This window comes from Ambystoma mexicanum, chromosome 6q (genome assembly GCF_040938575.1).
Source record: "Ambystoma mexicanum isolate Mex_15411 chromosome 6q, UKY_AmexF1_1, whole genome shotgun sequence".
NCBI classification, from domain to species: Eukaryota; Metazoa; Chordata; class Amphibia; order Caudata; family Ambystomatidae; genus Ambystoma; species Ambystoma mexicanum.
The window spans coordinates 1,313,423,613-1,313,445,955 of NC_090937.1; the positions used below are offsets into that span (position 1 = coordinate 1,313,423,613).

Genomic DNA, 22,343 nt, shown 5'->3' on the forward strand with positions numbered 1-22,343 from the left:
TGGACACTCCTGACAGTAGTCAACCTTCTGTAACAGGAAGCCAAGAACCCATTGGACAGCCACTAATAGCAAATGAGGAAGAATTGGCCATGACAGAAGTAGAAAACACCATGTGTCAGTATGAACAATCTACAGAAGACTTCGCTATACTGAAATCACAACTAAACAATGAGCAGTGTAGCATTTTCCAAGAAGTAACAAAGCAAATTGAACATGGTGTGAAACATGAAAGTAAAAACTGTACCTGCCAGGACTACAAACCTATACTACTATACGTGAATGGTCAAGCTGGTTCAGGCAAAACATTCTTAATCAAAATCATCAGCAAGTTCCTCCAACAATTGACCAACAACAAACTGTCAGCTGTTGTAACTGCCCCCACAGGTTTAGCTGCCTACAACATAGGCGGTGTCACTTTACACTGATTATTACTCCTTCCAGTAGAACACCAAAACAAATTAGACTATTACAAACTTTCTACAGAAGCTGCAATGGAACTATGCAGAGTTTTCAAACAAAAGAAAATGCTGCTAATAGATGGGGTGAGCATGGTCTCCAACATCTTCTTTAATTAACACCAGTGAAATGTGAACCTATTTTTAAAACCTTAGGGCACAAACTGTGCTGTAAAACTCTTGGCAGCATAGGAAATGTCAACCTTTGGCAACATTTCCAATACAGAGAATTAACTGAAAACATGCATCAGTCTGCAGACCTCACATACGCCAACATTTTAAAAAGTATTAGAGTTGGTGTACTATCTCAAGAAGCACAATTTGTATTAAAAAACAGGCACATCCATGCACTCTATGGCCATAACTCATGAGCTACTGATGTCATGGAACAATTAGCACACACAAATGTTAATTGTATGTCCTTGATGCCAACTCTTGCAAGCTGTTCAAAATATAAACAATGGTAAAAAAAGAAATGCAACCAATAGTTCAAATTGGCTCCACAGACAAACTGGACGTACATGTTATGACACTACCCATGTGTCAACAAGCCACAACAAGGCTAGAAAACCTTGGAAAACTATCTCTAACACAGCTGGTTTGGTGAAAATATTAAAATTATCTTTAAACTGTAGAGTAATGCTTAAACGTAACCTTGATGTGGACCAAGGACTAGTTAATGGAGCACTTGGTACAGTTATTGGCTTTCAAACATACCCACGTGACAACAGCATTCAATTTGCCAATATTCTCTTTGACAAAGTATCTGAAGTTAAAAGGATAGGACGCTTAACAGCCCGCTTCCTTCTTTTCAAAGACATGTATGTACGCACAGAACAATTTTCTCTAACTTTAGCATACGCAGTCACCATTCACAAATCACAAGGTCTTACCCTAGATAAAGCATGCATTGATAGATATTGGTAGCACAATCTTTAAAGAAGGCATGAGTTATGTAGCACTATCACGCTTAAGTACACTTGACAGACTATTTCTAATCAACTTTGAAGCAAGTAAAGTAAATCTGATGTTTCTTGCATTCTAGAATACAACAGACTGTGTTCACTCTACACCCCCATCTAAAAACCTATCCTTTTCCACAAAAAGCAAAACGTTGCAAAAAAAAAAACTACTTCAGACTCAAACTATGCAGGATCTCACAGCAATTCCTGCAAAGAAAGTAAAAGAAGCTAATACTTCATCAAGGACCACAACCAAAGAAGAATCTGCTGCTCAAAGTAACTCAATTACCTCTTCAAAGCAGCAACACACACTCCGAACAAATGACTTGGACACAGAACTGTCAGGCCCATTCAAATTTTCAAATACAACTGGTGTAAATTGCTACGCAAATTTAGCAATCAATATTCTATTCCAATTGCCACCAATTATTGACAACATTTACTTATACGGTACAGACCAATTGGGTTTGCAAATGTTAGTCCTTCACAGAAATGCAACCAACAATCCTGACAACACTTACAGTGTTTCTGGAATAAGGCAGGAATTGAGCTACTGTTCTGGAATGGTCAAATTCACTATAAACTCACAAGAAGATCCACAAGAATTTCTAATGTAGTTACTACAAGTACTAGAAAACAAAAACATACCTATAAATGAAATCTTCCAATTTCATACATGTGGAAACATACATGCACTCTTTGCAGGCATGTAGTACAAGAAGAAGTTCCTAATGAACGCTTTGTGTATGTATCCATACCTAACTTTGAATCCATTCCATTTCAGCAACTTGTACAAATGCAAATCATGGCAGATTATGTACTACCTGCAATTCCGATAATCGTTCCACCTTGAAAATACAGACACTTAGTAAATAGGTAATGGTAATGCTTTTACATTATAATGCAGATGGTACCAAAAACAACTGCAAGCTGACTCAATTCACACATGGTCAAGTATCACTTGGTAAGAAAACCTTCACAACAATAGGTACAATCTACCACGCAGGAGCCACAACCAATGCAGGTCACTACACTGCATATATAAAAAAAGAATTGTGGATGGTTCGATTGTAATGATACTACCATTACTCTAAAACAGAGATTACCAGCAAATCTTGTAAATGCTTACCTAATATTCTTAAAACCAAAATGTTATAACCAATCTGTGTATGAACATAAAGAAAACGAACTGCAAAACTATGACCAGTTAAGAGTACTCCAACAAGTATCTAACTGCCCCAGGATTCTGCAACAAGCAAACATATAAATGAATACCATTAAAATGAAACAAAAGATAAACAGTTAGAATATGCCAACAGGTATCTAAATGCCCCAAAAATCTGCAACAAACCAACAGATAGATGAATACCACTAAAATGGAAAAAGAAATAAAAAAAATACAATACACCAACTGCTTCCAAATCAAAAAGCATACACCTATTCAATTCCTCCTATTGAAATAAATGAAAAACATATATTGTACCACAACGTAGAAAGGATTTTTTTTAATCCAGCATGGATTTTTTCCCACAGACCCAATGATTTAATCAACAAACACAGGAACTGAGCAAATTGCACAGTACACTGGTTTGAACTATAGTACTTCTAAAGTAGTAACTATGAGGGTCGACAAAATACAGAAATGTCTACTATGCAATACAATACTCATTATAAACTACCCACACTAACATGATTTTTTCTTTAATCAAAGTGATTGAAAAAACATGTTTGCTCCAACTACCCATGTCATGAAAAAACTGCATACAACCACAAAAAGTCAAACATTAAGTATATAATGATTGGACTCACAAACACCACAGCATAATACACACATTCAAGCAAACACCTGACCATAAACCACAATCCAAAATGTTTGCTTCCATGGGTATCTTATGCTGCAGCGCTTGTTGCCAAACACTACAATCTTGAATGCACGGCCTGGCTAAAACTATTCATACAGCCTCAACAAAAGAAACAGTAAGTATATAATAATTAAACCCACAAACACTGCAACATAACACAGCTATACAAATTAACACCTCACCAATAAATACAACCCAAAATGCCTAGAGTCTTCAATATCAACATTCTGAACACAATCCAACAAACACACACACATAATCTCACTATCCTATAAACACTATTACACTACTATCAATCAGTACACACATTTTTGAAAACATATCCCCTAAGCAGCCCACACACCACAGTCAAAATCTTTGGTAACATGGGTGTGTTATGCTGCAGTGGTTGTAGCCAGGGCCTAGAGTCTTGGGTGTTACGGCACTTCGGCCATGCACCCAACACTCTAGGCCCTGGCCACAACCACTGCGGCATTACATACCCATAGAAGCAAACACCTACCAAATAACCACAACCCAAAAACATATTACATCCACCTCAAAACCTATCCACTTCAATTAACATTCTAAAAAATAATCACAACCAACGCACAAACTCTTCAATACATACCCTCTTCACCCAATGCTCTTTTAATGACCCAAAACCAACATCATACTAAACTAAAATAGCCAGTAGTGCGCCCTGTGTTTAGTATGTCCACGGACAACCATGATAAGCGCGGACACCGCAAACAGATCAAGGCCTTCTCCCACCTAAACAAATACAGCATTGGACCCATCTCTTACTCCCCCACCCTCTCCAAGCACTCGTGCACACCAACACACTCCCCAAAATTGGATTTATGCCCACTTCCACGCTGCGCTGTCCGTGGATCCAATATGGCGGGCGCAACAAAACAATGTGGCGCACCTCACACCTCATCCCAGCCAATCGAGCATACGTTGCATGTCCACGGACATGAGACAAGCCGAGGAGCCAATCGGTGTCCTGTCCACGGAGCGAACAGGGAAGTGTGTCAGCGGACATAGATATCACAATTTATTTCGCCTTACGTTTTGGTCGTTTAGAAAAAGACTACTGGACGGATTTACACCCATTAAACAAAAGCACGCTTTCTGGACCAAGCCGCCGCTCCTGCTGTAAATGTGGTGAAAATCCGTTCAGCAGTTTGGGCTATAGGCGCGACAGAGAAATTTTCACATTATGTCTATGGGGGAAAAAAAGAAATTTTGGGACCCCCCTATAACTTTGCCCCCCCCTTGACCAAACCGCACCAAACTTTGCAAAAAAATTCAGAGTGGGCCATATACTTTTTTTGTGCAAACTTTGGTGAGGATTCTTCCAGGGAGAGAAAAGATATAAGCTACCCAAAAAGTGCTCTTCCTATGGGTTTAGCAACTTAACCATAACTACATGCCCGCTACCACAGACCACTTAATATTCTCATATATGGGATACATTACTCACCGTAATTGTATTTCTGATGCTTGTATCTGCTTAGATTCACATGCTGTGCATAGGCTGACATCTAGTGGAAGCTGCAGAGTATTACAGTTTGTTTTTCGAAACTCGAAAATGGGCGTCGACACAGGGCGTGCCAGTAATACTATCCCTAGTGTGACGTCCACTATACCCAAGATCCCTCACGCGTCTAGGATCCTCAGATTGTATTTTTTCTGACATGAGGTAGCATGAGGAGTAGCGTGAGTACAGATAATCCAAGCAGATAGATAGAAAGGTAAGACTACAAGCAACCATGCACCTTCTCTCAGAGGGGAGGAAGGGTGGGTCGCATGTGAATCTAAGCAGATACAAGCATCAGAAATACGATTACGGTGAGTAATGTATCCCTTCTGAGGCTTGTGGAATCTGCTTAGATCACATGCTGTGCATAGATTATCGAGCAGTACCTGAAGAAGGAGGTGGGATGTGAGAAGGGTCATGAGGAAATAAGTGTCTTAGAACCGCTTGTCCCACTTGTGTATCTGCCTTGGAATGGGTGTCAATGCAGTAATGCTGAGTAAAAGTGTGAATTGAGCTCCAAGTAGCTGTTTTGCAAATGGTGTCAAGGGGTACATTTGCAATGAAAGCCAGAGTGGCCCCAATGCCTCTAGTAGAGTGGGCTCTTGGCGTGAAAGGCAGAGTTCTTCCAGAGAGTGAGTAACACAGCTGGATACAGTTAATAATCCACTTCAAGATGGCACCTTTAGAGACGCGATCCCCCTCTCTGCCTGTAGCTACGGAGACAAACAGTTGATCTGTTTTCCTTAGCGGTCTGGTTTTATTTGCATAGTAGAGGACCGCCCTACGCACATCTAGGGTGTGTAGTTTCACCTCAGCCGAGCTTTGAGTGTCCTGGAAGTAAGCCGGAAGCTTGATGGACTGGTTGACGTGGAATTTAGATATAAACTTAGGTGCGAACCTAGGGTGTGTGCGTAAAACCAGTTTGTCTTTATGGACAGTAAAGAAGGGATCCTGCACTGACAGAGCCTGAATTTCACTGACCCTTCTTATAGAAGTAATAGCTACTAAGAAGGCCTTTTTATAAGTCAGGTGTTTGAAACTGCTTTTATGCATGGGCTTGAAAGGGGGGCCCATGAGCTTAGATAGCACCACATTAAGGTCCCACCCTGGTGGTGGGTTCGAAATAGGAGGGTGAAGTCTCTTTACTCCTTCCATGAAGGCTTTAACTACTGGTACTTTCCACCACGAGACCTTGTTATGGGAAGTGGTGTATGCCGACAAGGCTGCCAGGTGTACTTTCAGTGAGTTAAAAACCAATCCTGCATCTAGCAGGTGGAGCATGTATGTAACAATAGTGGAAGGAGTGCAATCAACTGGGTTGATTTGTCTACTCTGGCACCAGATAACGAATCTCTTCCACTTGTCAAAGTAACAGTGCCTTGTGTTTGGTTTCCTAGATTCCTTTAGGATGTCCATACACCTCTGTGGTAAATTGAGATGAGCTGTCCAAACTCTATGACCTCAGGAGCCATGCTGCCAGGTTCATTGAGTTGGGTTGCTGATGCACTGTTTGACCTTGGTGCTGGGACAGTAGGTTGTACCAGGCTGGAAGGTTGATGGGCTCGCACACTGCCATCCTGCGTAGGTGTGGGAACCACGGTTGTCTTGCCCACATAGGAGCAACTAGGACGAGCGTCATCGACTCTCTGTTCATCTTGTTCACCACCTTCCTGATGAGAGGAGTTGGTGGAAAAGCGTACGCAAACATCCCGGACCAGTTCATCCACAGGGTGTTCCCCTGGAGGTCTGGTTGGGGGAACCTGGATGGAAATCCTGGGCATTGTCTGTTTTCGCTTGTGGCGAATAAGTCTATAGTGGGGAAACCCCACTGAGAGAACATATCTTCTACGACCTCTCTGTAGAACCCATTCGTGTTCCTCTGGGAGGGAGACTCTGCTCAGAGCATCCGCTAGGGAATTGAGCTCCCCTGGAACATGTTGTGATGACAGGAAGATGTTACGTCTGAGTGCCCATATCCAGATTTTCTGGGCAAGCTTGGACAGATTTGGCGAACGAGTCCCTCCTTGCTTGTTCAGGTAGAACATGGCTGTTGTGCTGTCCGTCCGGATTTGCACTGACAGGTTTAGTAGGTGGGGCTCGAACGCTTGAAGCGCTCTGAATACTGCCAGAAGCTCTAGCAGGTTGATGTGGTTCTTGGCCACTGAGGGAGACCAGAGACCCTGAGCTGTGTGGTGGAGATGGTGAGCTCCCCACCCCGTCAGACATGCATCGGTAGTGACTACTGCCTGTACTTCGGGATCGTAAAAGGGTTTTCCGTGTGCAAGATTCTCTCTTGTCCACTAGTGAAGGCTTTGTACTAGTGTTGGCGAAACGACCACTAGATCGTCCCACTGACCACTTGCCTGAGACCACTGTTTCGCCAACCATTCCTGCATGGGACGCATGCGCAGGCGCGCATGGTGACCAGGTAAATACATGACGCCATCATGCCCAGTAAACGCATTGCTTTGCGTACCGTTATTTGGTGACCGGACTGATATTGCGGAATTTGCAGTAGTATATTCCGAATTCTTTCCTCTGAAGGAAAGGTCAACCCCTCTTGAGTATCTAGGATTGCTCCTACGAACTGTTTGGAGGTGCTTGGCACCAGGCTTGACTTTTTCTCGTTGATTGAGAAGCCTAATTCGTGGAGGAGGTCGATAGTCCTTTGAATGTTTGTCCTGCAAATTACTTGGGTTTCCCCCGTTATGAGCCAGTCGTCCAGATAAGGGTACACCGGGATTGACTCCCTGCGTAGGTGTGCAGCCGCCTCCACCAGTACCTTGGTGAATACCCTTGGTGCCGAAGCTATCCCGAAGGGCAGTACCTTGAATTGGTAGTGCCGACTGTCCACCTTGAAGCGCAAGTACCTTCTGTGCGCTGGGAACATGGAAATATGAAAATAGGCATCTGTCATATGCAAGGTTGCCATGTAATCCCCCTTTTTTAGGAGGGAGATTACCTCTTGTAGCGTAGTCATACGAAACTTTTGGGGCTTGACATACTTGTTTGCAGGCCGTAAGTCCAATACTGGGCGCATTGTCAAATCTTTTTTTGGCACAAGGTAGTAAGTTGAATAAATACCCTTGTTTACCTGGTGTCCCGGGACGAGTTCTATCGCGTCCTTTGCTAGCAGAATGGCGATCTCCTCGAGGAGAATCTTCTGATGTTCTAAAGAGTGTACTCTGTCGTGGAGGATGGTTCCGGGGACACTGCATCTGTCTGATGTGATCCCTTCCCAAGCCTGAGTGAAGTTGGAAATGCGTCCCCCTACTGGGGTTGCGTGAGAAGGGACCCTGAACTGAGCGTCACTGCTTTGGTGGAGGAGTGCCGCCTCCTTTGCTGGGGCTGCCTCTGCCTTTACCACGTCCTCTCCCATTACCCCTGCCGTACCCGGGGTAGACTGTTGGCTGTTGTTCCACTGTGTACCCTGCACCTGGGAATAGTTAGATCCTCCCTGGGAATTTTGGCCGCGTGGGCGACGAAAATTACTATTCCCTCTCTGGTTATGGGGTTTATTGGTTAACTGGCCAAGGGACTTGAGTGTCTCGTATTCATCCTTGGCTTTCTTCAGTGCGTCCTCGACCGCCTTACCAAACAACAGATCGGCTTCCACCGGTTTTTCCAACAATGATGCCTGGGTTTCTGCCTTAAAACCAGACTGCCGTAACCACGCATGTCTCTTGATAACAGTACCTTCTGCTATCAACCTGCCTGCTTTGTCCGCGGCGTCAAAGGTTGCTTTTAAAATGCAACCAGACATGGCTCTACCCTCTGCGGAAATCTGTGCTAACTGGCCCTTTAAGGGTTCTGGTGCAGAGGCTATCAGTGCCGCGACTTCTTCCCACTGATGGCAGTTGTAGCTGGCCAACAGGGTGGTGGAGTTTGCAATCCTTGCCTGATAGGCGGACGTTGAGGCTACTTTCCTGCCGAAACCATATAGTTTTTTGCTCTCCTTGTCTGGAGGACCTTCAGACGATGACAAGGGTGTTCCAGCCCTCTTACGAGTGTTAGTGACAACTAGGGAGTCTGGCTTCAGATGTCCTCTTATATAGAGAGGGTCAGACTGGGCTGCCCTGAAAAGTTTTTAAACTCTGGGATTGACTGCTCTGGTGAGGTTCGGGTTCACCAGGGACGGGTCTATTCTTCGCTGAACAGACTTAAGGATAGGGATGGTCTGGGCAACAGGCCTCCTTTCTCCCACTAACTCCTCGGCGAAGTCCCTCTCCTCCTGGACACTGTGGGTGTCAATATGGAAATGTTCTACTGCACGTGCGAGAACCTCGTTCAGGAGGGGTTGGTTATCGACAGGGGAGTCGGTAACCGGGGCTTCCTTTTCTACCGGGGAATCTACTCTGTAGGTTTCAGGGTCTTCCTCTTCTTGGTCCTCATCGTCCCCATAGTAGCCCGTCCCGGTTTGCTCTTCTACCATGCCAAAATCTTGGTCCTCAGCAAAGAAAGTCTCTTCTTGATACAGTGAGTATGGCCATGAGTATGGTTGAACCTCGAAGGGGTCTGTAGACCTCATCGGTGTCTCAAACCGGGGCCTCTTACTCGGGGGGGGGGATAGGATCATTAGAGCCTGAGGGTGTAGCCCCTTGTGGATCATATGAAAGGAAATGGTCTGGATTTTTATCGTAAAAGTCTGCCAAAGAAGACATCCTTGACATGACCCTATCTATGTCATCACTGGACCATTTTTTGGAACTGGGAATGACTCTCTCAGAAAGTTTGAGATTTATCTTGAGTAGATTTGCTGGTTTTTGAAATATCAGCAGACCTGGTCTTGTCTGCCTGTTTAGGAGGAGTGGAGTGTTTCACAGGTGTGGAAGAGTGCAGGGGCTGCTTCTTCTGCTGTTTTCCCCCCTCCCCGTGAGTGTAAAAGTGTTTTCCCTGTCCCTTTGTGGCTCTGGAGGTTTTCAACGCCTGGCGTCGAGGATCGGGGGTAGAGTCCCTGTCCTTCGAACTTGGGGCCGCGCTGATCTTGTCTGCGGGCTCCGACTCCTGGAGTGCGGCCTGGGGGTGGAAGTCGTCTTCGTCTTCCGACGATCGAACTTCTGTTAGCCTAGGGAGCGAGGCACTCTTGGCAATAGTGGATGATTGCCTGGAGTCATGCGGCGATCTCGATCTCGAACGCCAAGAGGACACCGATTCGGACCGTTCTGTTTGTGCCTCTTTCCGAGCACTCAACGTCGTTGAGTCTCGGTTGGACTTTGTGTATTTAGTGTGGGTGGTGTGTGAAGCGCCTGTGTCGCCGGGGGTCTTCCCCATAGCCGCCCTGTCGGACGACCTTCCGAAGTCGGGGACCTGCGCTCGGCTGTCTTTCGACGCCGTAATACCCTCGCCGTCCGAAAGCATGGCATTGCTGCCATCGCTGAAGGCGCCCTCCGCTGCCATGGCCGCCTGCCTGGCGTTGTGGGCCCAACGCTTCGTCGAACGGTCCTTAAGTGTCTTAGGTTTAAACCTACTACACGCTCTGCAGTTCGCTTCGGGGTGGACCTTCGGCAAGCAGAGATTGCACGTGGCGTGCCTGTCAACCCAAGGGTATTTGCGATTGCACTTGGGGCAGAATTGAAAAGGGGTACCCTCCATACGCACCTTGAGGCAGCGGGCTGTTAAGTGTAGGAAATGTATAAGGTGTACCTATATACCAAGAGTGTTGAGTATGTCCAACCCCCCACTCTCCCTACTTGCAGGGCCGAGGCCAGAGGCAGCAGCCGATGGTCGATTTCTTCTCCAGCCGGCGTCGAGTGTCGAAGTTCGACGTTGGGATGGGGAAGGATGTCAATTAATCAATATTTTAGCAAAAGTATGGCTAAGGCCAGGGGACTTCACAAAATGCTTCCGACCAATATGGCGGAAAAAAACAATCTGAGGATCCTAGACGCGTGAGGGATCTTGGGTACAGTCGACGTCACACTAGGGATAGTATTACTGGCACGCCCTGTGTCGACGTCCATTTTCGAGTTTCGAAAAACAAACTGTAATACTCCGCAGCTTCCACTAGATGTCGGCCTATGCACAGCATGTGATCTAAGCAGATTCCATAAACCTCAGAAATATATATATATATGTATATATACACACACACACACACACACACACACACAAAAACTTAAGCAATGAGGTTCTTATGAAGATGTTTAGCTAAAGGCACGTTCAACAATCAGGATTATATGGCGAGGACGAATACCTTATCCGTAAGCAGGTTGCTGAGGTTTCTCTGTCTTCGTAAAAGATACTGGTCATATAGCTGAGTCAACTTGGCCACTAGAACATGCTCTCGGCTGAAAAGAGAATGATGGGTGAAGACGATGCCAGAAATATCAATGTCCAATTGAAATTGCCCTTGGAGATCGCCAGAGCCAACAATGTACTGATTGGCCTGTGTTGTTTGTACGGCCTGAAATACAAAAAGCATGATTTATAAAGTATTTTAATAGAAATACGGCACAATGCCTACATTTAAAAGAAACATGTATTAACATTACATATAATGGTGTATACAGTTCTCTGAATCCTTGAGAGCTGTCTATCTCATGTTGAAAAATTCTCTGTATCAAATAGCAGTGCCCTATAGACAGACATTTTCTTGGGAGAACGCCTAGACATTTTCGGTTAATTTTCACACCCACAATGCATTGCTTACCTGGCTGTAAACTGGAGGTGAACCTCTAGTGCTGGCTACTGGGTGGTGCTGTGCTGAGTGCATCTTGTCTGCAATGGCCATACAATCAAAAAACTTTGTTAAAGGGACGTTATGGTTAAGTTGCACTAATATATACCTATGAAATTCAATGAAAAAATGTTGTTAAAGGGACATTATGGTTACAAGTAAAACCAAAAAATCTCAGAAATTCGCCAGTTATAGTAAGCTAAGCAACCATAACTCACGCCACCACCGTGCACTGCTAAGACTACACCCAGGACATCAAAGATGACATCACAAATATCATTGATGACCACACTGATGACCTCACATATCTGGCCCACTTGTTTTTGTTCACTGACATATCTAGGCCAGGTGGTTTTGTTCACCGACAGTCAACATTTTAAGAAAGGTGCTGTATATCTAGACGCTAACCTTGTCATATATTCTTAAAGTGCTTTCCTTAGTGTTTGGTCTCTGCTCATGGTGCACATACATGGGGCAATCAATCACACAATGCATTTGTATATATGAAGATAAATATTAATGCTATTAACATTTTCTGATGATGCTGTTTCTTTCTTCCTTACTTTAGTTTCCCTGTATGTGCCTCTGATGTGTATGCATTGTGAGTCTTCGTATGTATTGTTTGTACTTTCACAGGTGTGTAGTAAGTCTTGAATTTTCAGCTAGTTATTACATGTTTAACATTACACAATCACACCTGACATCTTGTTACAAACATTATAAACACAACCCTTTATAGGGACTTTTCATCAAAATTAATTTCACATGTGTTGTCATCAATGACATTTGTGATGCCATCTTTTATGTCCTGTGTGTTAGTCTTCGCAGTGCAGGGTGGTGGCGCGAGTTATGGTTGCTTAGCTTACCATAACTGGCAAATATCTGAGGTTTTCTTGTAACCATAACGTCCCTTTAACAAAGTTTTTTCATTGAATTGCATAGGTTTTTATTAGTGCAACTTAACCATAATGTCTCTTTAACAAAGCTTTTTCCAGAGAATTTCATGGGTTTTTACCAGTGCATGATAATATACTTACCCAAAATAGCAACATTTTTGTCCCATTTACAAGATTGCACCTTCAAACTCTGCCATTTCCCACCTTCTAGAATCATTTTTAACACTTCTATACTTTTCCCACTATTTTTGCTTCCGCCAACGTCCGCGAATGTCTGACGCCATTGCGGACCATCCGGACAGTGCCACGTGACCATGCATTCGCGTGCAGCATGTTGACGTGTCCAAGAACGTGTCTGCACATCGGATCCTTGATTTGAGGATATGATATGATATGATAGGATAGGTTATTTATAACGCACTTAATTCCCAGAGGTTTCTAAGCGGGATCGAACCTGTGTTGCTCCGTGTTGTCCTGTATCCAAGGCGACCACGTTGCCCCTGAGCTATCCTCCCATGGACAGCTCAGGAACTGCATTTTCTACTGATCTAGAAACGTTCAAGCTCAAAATGTACCCTTGCACAGCTCTTACACCTATTCTTACTCATTATCCATTAACAATATAGTACATAGCACATAATTGGAAGAATATTAGCAAAATTGCTATTTATCTTAAAAATGGCATCAGCTACTGCCATCCCTCCTCCCCAAGGGCCACCACCACCATCAGCAGCTGGAGGACCTACACAACAAAAAAGAGCAGTACTTCCAAAGACAATGAAGAGGACCAAGAAGATGAGGTAGAGGAAGCGCCTACCTCTCGCACCCAGAAAGAAACATGGGTGTGGCAGTTCTTTACTACTGTTGAGAATGTACCAAAGGCTACAGCTACCAAAGTGAAATGCGCTCGAGTGCAACTTTGTACTCAGTTGCGGTCTTCCTGTACTCATACGGGACCACCCCCATGCGGTGCCACACAAAATCCAACCACTGCAATGCTCTCAGAAATGTTGCTCATTTCTTAGCAAGTAGTAGGCTGTCTTCCTCCACCTCATCTGCCAAAACCAATACTGTAACCACACAGCCTACTTCTGTGGGACACAAAAATCCCACCAGCTACCTTGCAAGCAATAAAAGAGGCTGTTGATCCATATCATTCGAAGACAACAGTCCTCTGTATATACTGCAACACACCATTCTGCAGGAGGAAGCAATTTCAAAGTGCTTTTGAAGATGTAATTAAGGAGCATGAGAAACACTGCCCGTACCTTAGAAGTAACACAGCGCAACATCTTCCCCTCTCCACCTGCTCCTCCATATTAGTGCTTTGTGCCTCTTCCCTCATTTCCCTCCCCACCTTATGTTCTAACCACTCCTGCAACAAAAACAAAAAAACATCAAAAAACAACAAAATAAAGATTCCTTTAGGAACCACCTTTCACAGTCACATCTACTTTACATTTCTCAGTAAAGTACATAGACTCAAAAAGATTTTCCAACATTTCCATTAGCATTTTGTGTTATGGTAATGGGAATAATGTGGCGTTCATCCCCTGCTCCAGGGACTGGAACGGGGGATAACGGCCTGGAGGCCCAAGTTATCGGCCCAAGCGAAGCAATTTCTTTGTGGAAAGGTCCTTCTTGAGATTTACTCTGTGCGCCAAACCAGGTTTGGTCTCATTGTTCATTTTGCCTTTGGTGGGATTCACGAGTGAAGCCCGCCTCTGGCTCCAGAGTGTCTGGGGTAGGCAGAAAGTGAGGGAGGTGCCAGAAACTCCCTGTGCTTAGTCTCCTAGGAGCCCCAAATGCACTCTGTGGTGATTGACCAGTTGACTGTCCAGCAAGGACAGCCACCCTGCTGGGTGACTGACAGCTAGGCTGGAATGAATGGGAGAGAACTGAATAAAAGGTCTTTTGGCTTGGAAGGCAGAGTCAACCACTGGATGAAGGAACCGAAGAAGTACTTGAAGAGGAAGCCTGCTGCAACTCCTGGACCGTTGGTTGGACCAGTGAAGCCCTGCTGCAGTGCCAAAATGCCAAGTTCGCATGGACAGAGAAGCCCCTGCACGGACGACTTCTCCCCTTGAGTTGGTGGGAACAATCAACTCCAAAGTAAGAAACCTGGACATCCATCTCGGAGCAGATTGAATTTCCACAGATTTGCTGCTGGAAATCGTATAGCCAGGGAGAGGAACACCAGATTGTGTGCATTGTTTTTAAGCTGGCCTAAAGCTTTTGAAAGATCCTTCGGACTCCCAAGAAGCAGGACTGACCAAGTATGAGCCCCCTCAACAGAGTGCGGGACCCCAGAAGCAAGAGAAGTCCATCTTGACAGCCAGGAACTGCAGTGTTGCTATTTGCGGTAGACGCGAGGAGCTGAAAGACTGAACAGTCACTTAAAGTGAAGTTTGCCGGTATCGGGTTTTGACCGTCCCAGTGCATTGCAGGAGTCCCCTGACGTCCTTCCTCTTGTCCGCACGACTGAGGCTCAGAAACAGCGAGATCTGCAGAGCTGCACAGGAACAGAAGTCGTCGGCATCTTTTTCTTCATTTTGAAGGTACTGTAAAAAGTCTGAGAGAACTTACCTCTTACTGTAGAGTGCTTGAAACACCTACAACTCACAAGTCTAATCAGCTTGTGGCCCTACATTTGATTCTTCTTTTCATCAAAGACTCCTAAGAACTTGTGCAAAGACTTTTCCATTTACTTACCAGAAGTGTTTCATCCTATACAAGACTTTGGCCCATTGACTTTGGCTTAGCCTATTGAATTGTATGACTCTTCTTGGAGGATCCAAAAAGTATTTGCCTGCTTAAGAATATTTGTGGTCTCTTGTTCTAATAACCCTTTCCTTTTGCCAACTTCTAAGACTATTCTAAATGCCAACAGTATGATATTAATGTCCCCAGCACCCTAGTTATTGAAGTCACCTATGGGTGTAGGTTGTGACTGTGGGCCATCCCAAAAGGGTCTTTACTGATTTAGAAACTAAGAATGTACAGTATTGAAGTCTATTTGTGTGTTACTATTATATTGCTCCCTTCTGAAGAAGGCTTATTCTAAATGACTGATAATTAAATTAATAATTGTTTATGCAAGAAACCTTGAGTGTAAGAGTATATTTGAATACCAGTAACTGTAAATCCCTGTAACCCCACTACAGCTCACATTGATCCCTCTTTTGATAAGCCTGGCAGCTCAACACACTACCAAAACTGTGTAGTATAAGCTTATACTAAAGGTTGGGTTTCCTATACCTGTAGTCAGAGTTGTGTGTAGTGGTCCCAGAGTGTATTGCATACAAACTTTGCCTAATAGGATGGTTCGATAGTTTTTGGAGGAGCTCCACACAATAACCCCCCGCTACTGTCGATAGCACCCACGCGTCCGTGGTTATTCCCTCCCATGCGTGGGTGAAGTGTGAAATCCGTCCCCTTACTGGGGAGGCATGGGAGGGGACCTTTAGCGGGCTGTCGTTGCTTGGGAGATGTTCCTCCACCTCTAGACGTGGAGGACTTTCCCCGGCCGCGGGATCTGCGCTGGCCTCTTTGGTCACCCTGGGACGCCTGACACCCTTGGTATTCCAGGATGAATTTTGACCTTGTCCGCATCCGGAGCCTCTTTGGGAATTTTGGCCACGAAAGCAGTGAAAATTGTTCCCACCTCTTTGGCCAGATGGTTTATTAGTTAGTTGGGCGAGGGACTTTAGGGTGTCGTATTCCTCCTTGGCGTATTTAAGGGAGTCTTCTACCGCTTTGCCGAATAAGACTGTTGGTTCCACTGACATGTCAAGTAACATCGCCTGGGTCTCAAGCTTAAAACCCGACTGGCAAAGCCAAGCGTGGCACTTGATTATGGTTCCTTCAGCGATTATTCGGCCTGCCTTATCTGCAGCGTCGAGGGTATTCTTGAGAATACAGCTGGAAGTAGCTATCCCTATAGCTGCTACTAATGCAAGTTGAGACTTTAAATGCTCGGTGCAGAATATATTAGGGTAGTTATTTCATCCCATTTATGGCAATCATAACTTGCCAACAGTGTAGAGTTGTTGGCGATTCTAGCTTGAAATGCTGCCGAAGTCGCTATCTTCCTTCCCATGGTATAGAGCTTCTTGCTCTCTTTGTCTGGGGGAGCCTCTGAAGAGGCTAGTGGTGTCCCTGCCCTTTTATGGGTAGTTGTGAGCAGAAGCAAATCTGGCTTAAGTTGGCTCCTGATATAGAGCGGGTCAGACGGCGCTACTGCCCGTGTTTGACTTACTGTCTCCAGTGAAGGTTGGATTCTTCTCTGGACAGATTTTAAAATTTGGATGAAATGGGTGGCAACCTTCTTGTCTCCCAAAATGTCCTCCACAAAGTCCTTGTCTTGCTGAGTCTCCTATGTCTTGATGCCAAAGTGCTCAGCTCCTTGATTAATATGTCGCTGTGGAGGGGCTGATTATCCATCGAAGAATCAGGCACTGGGGAATCTTGTTGAATTGGTGAGGCCATGGTATACACTTCTGCCTCTTCATCATCATCATCATCACCATCATCATCATCATAGTAATGTTCAGATTGCTGGTAGTCCTCATTATACCCTTCAGTGTCTGTATTAACATCATACAGATCAGATCAGATGTTAGACAAGACCTTTTTGCTGGTGCTGGGTTGAAGCCAGGGGCTGAGAGCTGCAAGCCAGGGCTGTGAGCTGGAAGCCTGAGTAGTAGGAGGTGTAACCTGAAAGTTTTTGAAAGCCTGAGGATTTTTTTTGAAAAAAATTGTCAAAGAAGGTCATTCTTGACATTACCCTATCTATGTCTTCCGCAGTACACAGGGCTGAACACTGGGATGACCACAAGGTACTGGAGGGTAGGGTCTTCTACTAAGGGTGTAGGAGTGGATAAGGCCCCGATTCTGTAAGGCTTCAGCCAAAGAACCCTCTTTTTGTGGGGCAGGTTGACGGGCAAGTATAGTCTCCTTAGAAGGGGTAGACTTTTCCTTGAGACCTGTCTTTAGATTTTTCTTTTAGTTTCTTGGAATGAGTAGCCTTTAGCAGGCTCTCAGGGACATGTTTCTTAACCAGGTGTGACAACCCATTGTTATTTGACCCTACCGCCTATTTCGACAAAGGATGTCACCTCTCGGTAGTAGGATGGACCTCCGCCTCGTCTGCCGACGATCAGCGTTTGGTCGATGTTTTATGGGCGGCGTCTTCCAGGGTCTGTCATGGGGCGATCGGGACCTCGAGTGCCCAGAGGACAGGGAATCTGCAGACCTCCCCCTTGACGCTGTATCTGGGCATTTGGTCGACGGTGCTGACACATTGCCCCGGGATGTACGTTTAGTGGAAGTGCTCATGCCGCCGGGTGTCATCCATGTAACAGAGCCACCGGCCTGTCTTTTGGGTTCAGGGTCTTGCACCTGGGAACTTGGCTGTTCCCAGTCACCCTCGCCAGCCGAAAAGACCACAACGCTGATGTTGCTGGAAGCTCCCTCCACGTTAATGGCAGCCTCGGCCTGCATTGCGTGATGCGCCCAGCACTTGGTTCTATGGTCTTTAAGAGTCTTGGGTTTGAAGAGCTTGCAGGCTCGACAATGCCCCTCATCATGGTCGCGGTTCAGACACAAGTTGCACACTCTGTGCTTGTCCATCTACGGAAATGTTTAATTGCATGTGGGGCAGAATTTAAATGCTGTTCTATCCATGTTTGGGAAAGGCAGCCAGGCAAGAAAGGGAATGGGTGGGAAAATGCATTATATGACTGCCACCCACTCTCCCTACTGTAAGGGCCTAGGCCCGGTGGGCCTTCCAAGGCCGAAAGGGTCAGTCGAATCTTGAATTTGTCCGAGTGTACTGTCTTTTCCACCACGTCGATGAATTGGTCGGTGTCGGAAGGAAAAGGACAGGAAGAGTAAACTATTTCAAAATGTATCGTAAGCAAATTGCGTTAGCCGAAATTGAACTCTGCGGTACGCGGCCGCTCAGGATGGCAGAAAAAAAACAATCGGAGGGACCTCGATGCGTGAAGGACCATGGGTACAGTGGACGTCACACTAGGGATAGTATTACTGGCACGCCCCGTCAACGTCCCTTTTCGAGTTTCCAGAACAACAACTGTAATACTCCGCAGCTTCCACTAGATGTCAGCCTATGCACAGCATGAGATCTAAGCAGATTCCACAAGCCTCAGAAATATATATATAATTTCATTTTTTGTAAGCTTGTGGATCTGCTTACAATCACATGCTTTGCATAGGCTGAAAACTAGTGGTATTACATGATGTGTTTTCGAAATCGAAACGGGACATCGACAGGGCGTGTTTGTAATACTATCCTTACTGTGACATGTGCTGTACCCGTGGTCCTTCATGCGTCAAGGTCCTTATGTTTTTTTCTGCCATCGTGTTGCTCTCATTAAACAGAGTTCTAAGTTTAGAGTTTATTGCTCGTCTAAGAGACTTATTAATTATCAACTAAACTAGCGCATACCTTCTCGTCTTCTGCAAGTTCGGTTGACACTTCCAGCTGGACGCATCCAGTGAATCTCGAGCAGACCTTCCCACTATCCGGAGGAGCCTTGCCGATGGCCTATCTCCAGGCTTCGGCCTACACAGTAGGGAAGAGTGGGGGGACACCATTTCTAAAACCCCATGGAGAATGCCTTCATTCATATTCCCCATTAATTGCAATTCTTACGTCTTGCTGTCTTCCAGCGCTTATAAGGGAGAAAACTAGATTTAAATGTTGTCCGTCTTGTAACGGAAAGTTTCCTTGGAAGGTTACATGCAACGTGTGTAACCAGTGTCTCCCTCGTAAGCACCAGTAAAATAGTTGCCGAACGTGTAAACTCTTTCGGAGGAAACAACTTAAAGACTGACGGTAGAAGGGCTAGGTAGTCGACGTAATGCAAGCTGAAGCATCGTCGGAATACCCTGCTGGCGTGGATCAATCCAGGGCAGAGCAAGACATGGCGCCGGGGAGACATGCATCCGACCGAAAAACTGAAAATTCCAGGTGCCCGTTCCCAGTTCCAGAAGGCAGGTGTCCCGTACTGCTATGGAGGGTACCTTTGGTGACAGGGGCACACATATTAAACACATGGGGGGCTCAGTAGCACAGGAGACGCAGACACATTTCAAACACAAACACCTACCCTTGCCACATGTTTTGGCACACCCGTCAGATATTGGAAAATCAATTGTGGAGCATAGCCCTTCAGCAGGCGGCTCAGCGCCACATAACACCTCTGTGCACGTTGCTCAAACTTCGGCACACATTCCAAAGCACAAACATGCACTGAGCAAGAGCGGTTGCGCACCTAACATTCCCTTACAGTCACCAAAGCAGTCATCACAACTGTTTAGACAGTTTCTTTCGCCCCTGGACACACCAAGTTCTGGATACACAGAAGCTATCCCCCCATTATCAGAGCCGCTTCAGAAGAAAACACACACAGATCAACAAGAGGAAATAGTTTATCCTCTCCAGGACATCCCATCCAGTGGACTAGAGATACATTTGAGAGTACCATTAATACATTGGCTTAATTTGTGCATTTCTTAAACAAACATCCTGTCAAACACAAGCACCTTTCTCCAGAAGATTACTAGGTTACAACAGACTAACCCCTATGAAGAGTCAGTTATTAAACTAGATGTGGACGTAGCTGAGGATGCTTTTCGAAATGACAACCCTTGCACAGACCCTGATGACAGTCTCCTCTCCAGGCGTAACACATGACCCTGTTTCAACCTCACCTATAGTTGATCAGCTGCTCAATATTGATCTTCTTAACAAGGCAGCTGATTTTTTTTAAAGATAGACACTGACTTCAGTGACGACATCTTCAATGAGAAAAAACAGATATGTCAGTACATCCCATTATTACAGTCTGTTAGGAGACGTCTTCTACCCTCCCTCACTACACTTGCACAAACTAGAGCAGTCATCCCGCACACAGAGAAGCACTTTAAACCAGTGCCCATTCATCAATAAAGGACACTTGAAACCTGATTCTTCGGTGGTAACTACCATCCAAAAATGGGCTGGCACCCAGTTAACCACCTCTGAGGCACCACCGGATACGGAGAGCAAACAAATACGTTGGGAAGGAAAGTCACAACGTCCGCTGTGTTCCAGATGAGTTTTGCCAACAATGCAACCCTTATGGCTAGCTCCAATAAGGCCCAATGGGATCAGGGAGAGGAGCAGGTTAGTGGGGTGCCAGAGCCTTTACACTCTTAGATCCTTGAGACTCTAGCTGAGGGCAAGCAGACTTCTAATGCCATTTTCAAGAACTCCCTTGACACAGCAGATACAGTAGAAAGAGTACTGGCGGATGGAACCCTGTTCAAACACAATGTGTGGATCAGAAATTCAGGATTTAAACCCAAGACACAGGCCATGCTTAAAAATATGCTGATGGAGAACAAGGCAACTCAGTGAACAATGCCATAGAGACAGCTAAAATGGAGCATGAGACCCTAAAAACTTAAGGAAAATTGCTAATAAACCGTTCATGCAGATATGGTCCTATGGCAATCAGCACACTTTTCGTGCCAAGGATATGCAAGAACATCAGTCCAGCTATCCATCAGTGGTTGGAACCAGCTCATGGTACGGCAACCAGGGACAACTGACAACCTGTCAATCCTCCTTACAGAGGAAATTTAGGCAAGGGTGTAGTAGGGGTAGAGGCCAAGCCGCAAGAGGTTTGGCTACCCCACCAAGCAATGATTGAGTGCTCCACTACCTCTCCCATTCCGCCCCAGTAGGGGGTCACACTGCTCAATTCACCCACATATGGGAGGGCATCACAACAGAAAATTGCAGTGGCGTATTTAGGCTTTCTGCTGCACTAGGCCCAAATAAGTGCATGAGCCCTCCCGAACTTAAAAACACCTCTGCCAGACTCTGCACCTTCACCAGATTCCACCCCTTCAACAAACACGGTCTGCGCTGTCCAATCCACGCCAATTCATCCCCATTTTGTTCCCCAGTTTGGCTTCATAACATTATACTTACGTTTTTAAGGTTGCAGGGATTAGAAAGTTATTGCTTGCTCTCTATTAATTCAAGCCTGTCATCTTCTACGTTATGTTAGTTGAAAGAGAGTTTTCAGATGTCTGCTGCCCAAGATTTGGAGAAAGCAGAGTGTCCTACAGTTGAGTGCACTAGAGGTAATTGTTAGGGCTATCTGTCTAATCTCGGTAAAGTCTGAAAACAATCTTTTAGATGATGTTATAAGAACATAAGATGTCTGCCAACTGGACACAAGTGAGAGAAAGTCAGAATGAGGACTTTTGTTTTCAATGCTAATATCTGGTGTCTCTCACAAATTGCCTGCTGTCACTCTCACCTAAACTGGTCCATAATATTAATGCAACATAACACATTTTCTACATCTTGTCAAATGGTAAAGGTTATAAATGAACAAGTGGTACAGGCACATATTATAAACATGTTGAATAAAAAGAACTCATACCCCTTCTCATGGTTACAGCTCTGGTGTTAGCAGAGGGCAAAATGGAAGTAAGGCAAGTTACCTATTTCATCCGATGTACCTCCAATCCCTTTGGCTGGACTGCCATTAAAATACGGCAAAATCGCAAGTGAAATTTGTAAACTCTGCCTGGGTATAAACACCTCAGTAGAGCAAAGACGGTTTGAGATGGATCTTGGAATCTTTGGCTCTGCATTCTTATGCTAGAGTAATGGATAAGGGCGACCCTCAACATTCATGCGTGGGAAGCACCAGCATTCCTCGTAACTGCACAATGCAGGCACATATTTTATAATAAATGAAGTGGTACATACTATTTACATCATTGCTGTTTGTGCAATTGTTCAAAATAACCAACACTCCATGAGTCAAAGTAAGCAATGGATGAAGCATTCCAGCAAAATATTACCTTTGTGGGTGGGTGTTTATTTATTTATATGGCGTTCCGAACCCGGAGGTTTCTAGGTGCGTTACAGGTACATTTT

General features: G+C 45.1%; 1 protein-coding gene across 2 annotated transcripts in view; it reads right to left on the reverse strand.

Moving 5' to 3' along the window:
* CC2D2A (coiled-coil and C2 domain containing 2A) overlaps positions 1-22,343 on the reverse strand; it is a 1,164,962-nt gene that overhangs the window by 823,060 nt on the left and 319,559 nt on the right. For both annotated transcript variants that reach the window (XM_069631936.1, XM_069631935.1), the window contains exon 11: positions 10,998-11,207. In XM_069631936.1, the coding sequence (XP_069488037.1) occupies positions 10,998-11,207 (210 nt within the window). The remainder of the gene's footprint in view (positions 1-10,997; positions 11,208-22,343) is intronic.